We start from the raw sequence: 8,105 nt of genomic DNA on the forward strand, positions 1-8,105 counted from the left end.
AAAGGACAGCAGCAAAGACTTCTCCCGGAGGAAGAAGGGGACCGAAAGGCGGAATCCGTGGAAGGGGAGATCCTCCCTCTTTTACAGCTAAGGTCTCCTGTTAGTCCTCCCATACTCCTGACCTCTGTTTCCCTCCGACCTGCAGTGATGGGATGAGGTGGGAAGGCAGAGGTGGAGACAGTGGGCGGGAGGAGTCTCTGGGCAGGAAGGCCTGGGGCGGTCTGATCAGCACCCCCCAGTTTGTTGGGAGCTGTTTCATCAGCAGTTCCTTAGGATGGGTTCTGGCCCTTGGGGACATTAACATTTCAATGTCCCCAAGTACTGCTCTGGTTTCCTGGACTTCATTTTCAATAATGGCCTCCATTTTCTTTATCTTACTGGATATTAGACCCGATTTACCCAACTACACTAACCACCTATCTAAATCTGGCTTCACCTGCAGCGAGTACTGAGCAGGGTTTAATACTGTATTCTGTATAAGAATAACTGAACGGTTGAACCATGAACCCAAACCCACTATTACACATAGCTATAATGCACTAATAAAAGCATTAAAAAAAAAAAAAGAGTAGGGCTGGGGATATAGCTCACTGGTAGAGTGCTCACATGCACAAGGCCATGGGTTCAATCCCAGCACCACAGGAAAAAAAAAAAAAAAAAAAAAAAAACTTGAACTGAATGTCATTTGATTCTTTAGAAGGAGGAACTTTAACCGTCATGGCTGAACCGTAACAGGAACGGTTGGCTTCAAGAGGTAATGTCAATGAGTATGTACAAGTGGGAGACGAATACCCATCTCTTAGGGAGGCTGAGGGGAAATGCCATGCAGAATCTAAATGGTGGAGACGTCAAGAGAGCTCCTTGTTCTGACCTGTTTATATAATGAAGCATAAGTCCCTTCCCTTCACTAAGCCTTAGTCGATCCACCTGTCAATGGAAGTGACAGGACAGATTTCTGAAGGACCCTCCTGCTCTGATATCTTGAGTTTATGAGCACCAGTTTTACAGCCAGACTTGAGAGACATATGCCAAGGACAAGTTGATATTCAGCCACAGTTGATGAGTGAGTGAGGGTTGAGTGAATAAATGAAGTGCATCTTTTTTATCCCAACATCCTTCCTGCAAGCCAAAGGAAGAGGAATTAAATCTCTGAAATTATGGACTTGAACTTAAATCTCAGCTCCCGTATTTCCCAGAGGTGGATCTTGGGGAAGTGAATTTGCCTCAGTTTCTTCATCTTCAGAATGGACCATGATTGCCCATCCCACCTCCCCAGGATGTTGTGAGGGTGAGACATGAAAATATGCAAAGAACCTAGAACTGGATGTAGAACACAGTGGAACTGAAAGATGAGAACCTTCTGCTTTATGGAGGCCAGGGAGGGCGGTTCTCATTCAAAAGTATTTCCCCAACCCTCTCTCCTGTGTCACTCAAATATAGGAGGTGCTGCCAAAGAGATTTTGTTTTATTGTGTAACTAGCAAAATCTGCCCTGCTAGGGACTCATGTTTAGGTCTTCTGAAAGGAAACAAGAAGAAATTTTTCTTGACCTACAGGTTTCCCTGCAGTAAAAGATAAACCACAGAGCTCCAGAGAAGCTGCTGAGGTTACCAGGATCAATGCCTGGGAAAAGAGCAATGTGCAGGAACCTCCAGGAAGCTGTGTGATCTTGGACAAGCAACTCAGCCTCTCTGGCTGTTTCCCAGCGTGCCTACTTCTCGTGTGTGAGGCTCAAATGACATTGTGAAAATCTGTGAACACTGCAGAAACAATGATCATTGTGTAATTGCCGTGCTTGAGGCACTAGACTAAAGCTCTTTAAAAAGCTGTAAAATCGGGAGCTGGGAGTGTGGCTCAGTGGTGGACTGCTTGCCTGCTATGCACAAGGTCCTGGGCTCAATCTCCAGAGCCCACAAAGTAACAAACAATAAGCCAAAACTAGAAAATGCTTCTTATTGTTCCCGTTCTACGTAAGAAATTTCAGGCTCTATGAGGTCATGGCTTAGTGACGTTAGAGCCAACCGAAGACTTTGATTTTTTTCACCAGAGAAATGGGATCCCTTAAATCGCATAATCACATTGTAAAATTAATGAGTGCCAGATGCCCTGCGCTGTAATCCAAGTTACTCGTGAGGCTGAGGCGAAGGCAGCAGGGTCCAAGTTCAAGGTCAGCCTGGGCAGTTGAGCGAGACCCATCTCCAAGTTTTAAAATAGGTAAATAAACAGGGCTGGGGTGCAGGCCAATGGTAGAGCCCCGGGGTTGGGTCATCCCCAGTCCAGGGCCGGAGAAGCCCGGGGGAAAACTGGGGTGCCCTGGGGCTCTCCGGGGATTCCTGGAGGCGCGCGCCTGGCCCGGGGAGACGGGGCTCCGCCGCCGGCCCAGGACTCCCAGGTCTCCCGTGGACGGCGCCGGATCCCCGGGAGCGGGCGGGGCCGAGGCGGGCGGCGGCAGGAAGCGGCCGCGGCCGGAGCCGCCGGGCAGGTCAGCCTCGCTAAGCCGCGGGCCGCGTCGGGACCCCTCGGAGAGGCGCCCGGGAGCTCACCCCGAACGCGGGAGGCAGCGGCGCGCGACGGGGAGAAAGGGGCGGGACCAGGGCCCCCGGACCCCGGGAGGGAGCGAGGGACCCCGGGGCTGGCGGCGCCCGCAGCGGCCGGGGGCGGGGCCTCCGCAGGCCCCTCCTCCTCCGGCCTGGGCCCCGCCCTTGCTCTCCCGCCGGGCGGGGGTCCTCCTCCCACCCCGCCCTGGACCCGGTGGCGCCCGCTCCCCCCAGGGTGCCATGGCCTCGCGGCTCCTGCACCGGCTGCGGCACGCCCTGGCCAGCGAGGGCCCCGGGGAGGCGGCGGCGGGCCCGGAGGCCGAGCAGTTCCCGGAGACCTCCGAGCTGGAGGACGACGACGCCGAGGGCCTGTCCTCCCGTCTCAGCGGCACCCTCAGCTTTACCAGCGCGGAGGACGACGACGACGACGAGGATGAGGACGACGAGGAGGCCGGCCCCGACTCGCCGTCTCCCGGGGACAGAACACCGGGAGAAGGGCCAGGCAAGTGTGGAAGGCGGAGCCGGGAACGCTGGGGTGGCTGGGCCTCCGTCCGTCCGGCCGTGGAGAGCATCCCGGGCGCTGAGTTGAGCCAGCTGACACGCCGACACTGCCTGCAGCGCCTCCGATGTCTGAGCCGTGTGACCTTGAGAGTCACCACCCCTTTGATCCAAGAATTCCCTTATGTCAAATGAGAGAGATCACTTCCATCTCAGGGTTTTTAAGCCTATTAAGTGCGCGGGACCTGGGATGGAGATGGAAATGATGTGCCAGCCATGTTTTGGGGATGTTGTCAGCCGGGCTTGGTGTTTGGTACCAGGTGCCTCTCTGACCCTCAGTTCTTTAAAAATGGGGAATAACGCCCACTTCACCTTGGATGAGTGAGGTCATGGCATACCGTGTATGTTGACCTGAGGTCCTTTGATATGACTGGTCATGTGCTTGTGCAGAACGGTGCCCCCCACCCGAAGGGCAGCGAGGCAGTCAACTCCTGGCCCGGCAGCTACAAGATTTCTGGAAGAAATCCCGGAACACCCTGGTACCCCAGCGGCTGCTCTTTGAGGTGACCAGCGCCAATGTTGTCAAGGACCCGCCCTCCAAGTACGTGGTGAGTGAGGTTCCAGGAACACCTGGGCTGTGAGTCTGGGGAAAAGAAACTAGGGAAGATTCCAACTTGATGGAAGTTCTAGCTGTGGAGTTATAAATGGCTGCCCTATTTTACAGATGGGAAAACTGAGGCCAGAAAGGGGATGTGACTTTATGTGAGTTGAGCAAGTCCTCAGGCAAATGACTTAGTTTCTCTGAGACTGAGTAAAGTGGTAGATTAAGGACCTGCTTTCTGTCCCAGTTTTGAGACTTTGAGAACTGGTATGTGTGCTTCCACCTTTCCCCAAGGTTTTTGCAAACTGTGGCGAGACACAGACTGAGAGCCACAGGTTAGTGGTCAAGGAAAGGTGCTTTGGACCCAGGTCAGCCTTGATTCATCTCACTTTTCATTACCAGCTGTCTGACCTTGGGTGGGCTGTGTGATTTTTGTCAACCCCCAGGTTTATCATCTGAGCAATGAGGATAATGCTGAGGATTAGAGCAGGAGTTAAAGGAGACAATGCAAAAAGAGCCCTTAACATTGTGCCTGGCATTAATAGGTGCTCAATAAAATGGTAGCTATTCAGGTTCCACATTACTTCAGAATCTGAAACTTTTGAGTGTCAACATGATGTTACAATTTAAATTCCACACCTGACAGTCAAAATACAGACACACTAAAATACTGAATAAAACCAGACTGAGGGCAAGGGTTATAGCTCTGTTGGCAGAGCGCTCACCTAGCACATGTCTCTGGGTTCAATCCTCAGCACCACAAAAAAATAAAGATATTTAAAAAAAAAACAGACTGAGGGTGTATCTCAGTGATACAGCGCTTACCTAGCATGCTCAGGATTCCCTAGGTTCAATTCCCAGCAACACACACACACACACAGTATAAATAAATTTTGAACTTATATTTAAGTTTCATCCCCAAGATACCTCATTATGTATAGAAAGATTCTACAATCCCAAATCTGAAACACTTCTGGACCCAAGCATTTTGAATCAAGTCTTATTTAACTTTGGATTGGAAATGTCAGGCATCTAGGGCCTGCTGTGGCCCCCTCATAACTCAAGTGAATCTATTCCTGTGTGGAATAATCCTACTGTTCTGCATGGAATCCTGTGTGGAATAGGGGGTTCCGTAGGGGTTAGGGTGAAGAACAGCTGCAGAGAGGGCCTTGGTCTGTTTTCCTTGCTATGGAGGGAGAAACTGACATGCAGAATGAGGGCTGCCAGGCTCTGCTCCCCGTGGAGCCTGCAGCCCAGTGGGTGACTCTGCCCGACAGTGGCAGCTCCCTGCTTCTCACTCCGTCTTTACTACCCCCCTCTACCTCTGACTCAGCAGGAAGGGGGCCCAGAGCCTGTCCCACATTTGGGCCTCTCCACTCCTCTCTGTTGCTGTTACTAACAAAGGCCACACCCATGGGGTGGCTGTTCCAGTTTGAGCAGGGATTGACTCTGATGATCCAGCCTTTGTGTGTGCACACTGGAGACTGACCCCAGGTCCTTCTGCATGCCAAGTCTGTGCTCCACACTGAGCTACCCTGCTGTCCCTGATGGTCCAATCTTAAGTGAAAAAGGTCCCAGAACTCTGGAGTGGGCAAGGGGTCATACACAGGAAAGGAATACTAAAGATCAGTCATCAAGGAGCACGCAGCTCAGAATAGGAAGGAATGGAGGTGACTCTGGGTACCCAAATGGGAAGAAAATGACAAAAAAAAAAAAGAAAAAAAAGTAGAATGGCAACTATTTTATCCCTCCTCTGTTCAATGGGCACCCTGAGTTTCCATATAACCTGTGGGGAGGGTGACAAGCAGAGGTTTTGGAATCCTATCAAATCCTATCCTGGGTTTGAATGCCAGCTAGGCCATTCGCCAGCTGTGGTACTTGGGGCAAGTCTTTGAGGCCTTTACCTCCTCTTTGAGCCTGCTTCTTTGCTGACAGAGGTAAGGACACACCTTCCTTGGAATGCTGTTGTGATTAAATGAAATCATAGATGGAAAAGTGCTTGGTATAGTACAAGGCCCAGGGTAAGTGTTCAGTTATGGAACTATATCATTACTCCCTGTGTTGGTGGGGCATTACAAGGATTACATAAAATAATGAGTATTTTAAGCCAGCTGGGTGTCATAGTGCATGCCTGTAATGTAGTTGACTCAGGAGGCTAAGGCAGGAATATTGCAAGTTCAAGGCCATATTGTCACCTGAAAAAAGATCCTGACCTGAGAATTGCCTTTTAAAAACCAACCTGAAGCCTGGCACAGTAATCCCAGGGACTGAGGCTGAGGCAGGAGGATCAGAAGTTCAATACCAGACTCAGCAATTTAGCAAGACCCTTAATAACTTAGTGAGGCCCTGTCTCAAAAAATAAAAAGGGCTGGGGGGTGGGTAGCTCAGTGGTAGAGCCCCTGGATTCAATCCCCAGTACCAGAAAATAAATAAACAAACAAACAAATAAATAAATAAAACCCAAACTGAGAGCTTCTCAGTTTACAGTCAGAGATTTAAAAGGAAGTCAGGAGTGGTACCACACACCTGTAGTCCCAGTTACTCAAATGCCTGAGGCAAGAAAATTGCTTAAGCCCAGGAATTTGAGGCCAGCCTGGGCAACAAAGGGAGATGCTTTTCTCAGATAAAAAAGATGAAAAAGAAAATTAAAGAGAGGAATCACCTCCCATATCTGATGCAGTATACTCTGGTATACCATCTTTAAAAACTCATGTACTTGCCAGGTGCAGTGGCATACACCTAAAACCCCAGTGGCTCAGGAGGCTGAGGCAGGAGGATTGCAAGTTTGAGGCCAGCCTAAGCAATTTAGCAAGGCCCTAAGCAACTTAGTGAGACCCTGTCTCAAGAAATAAAAAGGGCTGAGGATGTAGCTCATTAGTAAAGCACCCCTGGATTCAATCCCCAGCACCAAAAATAAATAAATAAAGGGCTGAGGATGTAGTTCAGTGGGTAAAACACCTCTGGGTTCAATTCCCAGTTACCCCTCCCCCCCCAAAAAAAAACCCTCATGTACCAACACTTGCACTTGTTCATTCATTAAAGACTGAAGTAGACCCAGAGGTAGACTGCCTTGCCTGCGGTCACAGAGGGAAGGAGAGAGGCTGACCTTGGGTCAGCACTTGAATCCTAATCCAGTAAACTCCTGGTCCATTGCTCTTAGAGAAGTCTGAGGACCTGTCCTCCCTCTGGTTTGGAATAGCCTCTCCAGCCCTGTGTGTGTTGGGGGCTCTGTGCATAGTGGAACACTGCTCTAAGCTGGTCTTTAAGTTGGCTCAGCCCCAAGAGATTGATCTGGGTTTCAGCTCATCCCTGGTTTTCCAGAGGGCCATCAGAAGAACTAACTGCCCCATGGGAAGAGGTAACTTTCCTGAAGTGGGATTAGGGGTAGCAGCCCCAAGCACTGAAGCTCATCTCTCTTTCTTTCCCCGTGCTGCCTTGGGCCTGGTTCATTTCAGACAAGCCTCAGGTAAGATGCCAGTGGGCCTCCTAGCCACTGCCCCACCCTCCTGGGTCCAGTCCCAGAGGAAGGGAAGAGGTGGGGGATCAGAGCTGGGATGGGAGTAGGGAGGGAAGAGGCTGGTGGACAGTTTGCCCCTGCCCTGACCCCTGCCCTTCCTGCAGCTCTACACCCTCGCCGTGATGGGTCCAGGGCCACCAGATCGCCAGCCCGCCCAGATCTCTCGCCGCTACTCAGACTTTGAGCGGCTGCACCGAAATCTGCAGCGGCAATTCCGGGGCCCAATGGCTGCCATCTCCTTCCCCCGTAAGCGCCTGCGCCGGAATTTTACCGCAGAGACGATTGCCCGCCGTAGCAGAGCCTTTGAACAGTTTTTGGGCCACCTACAGGCGGTGCCTGAGCTACGCCATGCCCCAGACCTGCAGGACTTCTTCGTGCTGCCAGAGCTGCAGCGGGCACAGAGCCTCACCTGTACCGGCCTCTATCGTGAGGCCCTGGCACTCTGGGCCAATGCCTGGCAGCTGCAGACTCAGCTGGATGCCCCCTCTGGCCCAGACCGTCCTCTGCTGACCCTGGCTGGGCTGGCTGTGTGCCACCAGGAGCTGGAGGACCCTGTGGAGGCCCGGGCCTGCTGTGAGAAGGCCCTGCAGCTGTTGGGAGACAAGAGCCCCCATACTTTCCTGGCACCCTTCCTAGAGGCCCATGTCCGGCTCTCCTGGCGCCTGGGCCTGGACAAACGCCACTCAGAGGCCCGGCTCCAGGCCCTGCAGGAAGCAGGCCTTACACCCACGCCACCCCCCAGTCTCAAAGAATTGCTCATCAAGGAGGTGCTGGGATAACCCTTGGCTAGTCTTAAAGTCACTGTGGGGAGAAAGGCTGCCCCAGGATTTGGGGGGGGGCAGGGGACTGAAGAGGAGAACATGGAAAGCAGCTAGAAGGCTGCGTACTGAGAGCCCTCAGAAGTTCCACAGAGAATTTGCAGTGGACGGAAGAAATGTTGTTATTGAGATGGG

At 52.0% G+C, this 8,105-nt stretch overlaps 1 protein-coding gene across 3 annotated transcripts; it reads left to right on the forward strand.

Annotated features, from left to right (window-relative positions):
• The first annotated feature begins 2,652 nt into the window (after window positions 1-2,652).
• Window positions 2,653-7,932, forward strand: SNX21 (sorting nexin family member 21). 3 transcript variants are annotated; one of them, XM_081293498.1, is made up of 3 exons: window positions 2,653-3,038; window positions 3,485-3,642; window positions 7,257-7,932. In XM_081293498.1, exons 1-3 carry the CDS (start codon window positions 2,777-2,779, stop codon window positions 7,929-7,931), a joined length of 1,095 nt encoding a protein of 364 aa, XP_081149624.1. In that variant the 5' UTR covers window positions 2,653-2,776; the 3' UTR covers window position 7,932. The 3 variants fall into 3 exon arrangements, with proteins under 3 accessions (XP_081149624.1, XP_081149625.1, XP_081149626.1); XM_081293499.1 differs by lacking the exon at window positions 2,653-3,038 and having other exon boundaries at window positions 3,496-3,635; XM_081293500.1 differs by lacking the exons at window positions 2,653-3,038; window positions 3,485-3,642 and adding an exon at window positions 7,091-7,101.
• The last annotated feature ends 173 nt before the right edge of the window (window positions 7,933-8,105 follow it).

This window comes from Spermophilus citellus (assembly GCF_964194105.1).
Source record: "Spermophilus citellus genome assembly, chromosome: 4".
Lineage (NCBI taxonomy): Eukaryota > Metazoa > Chordata > Mammalia > Rodentia > Sciuridae > Spermophilus > Spermophilus citellus.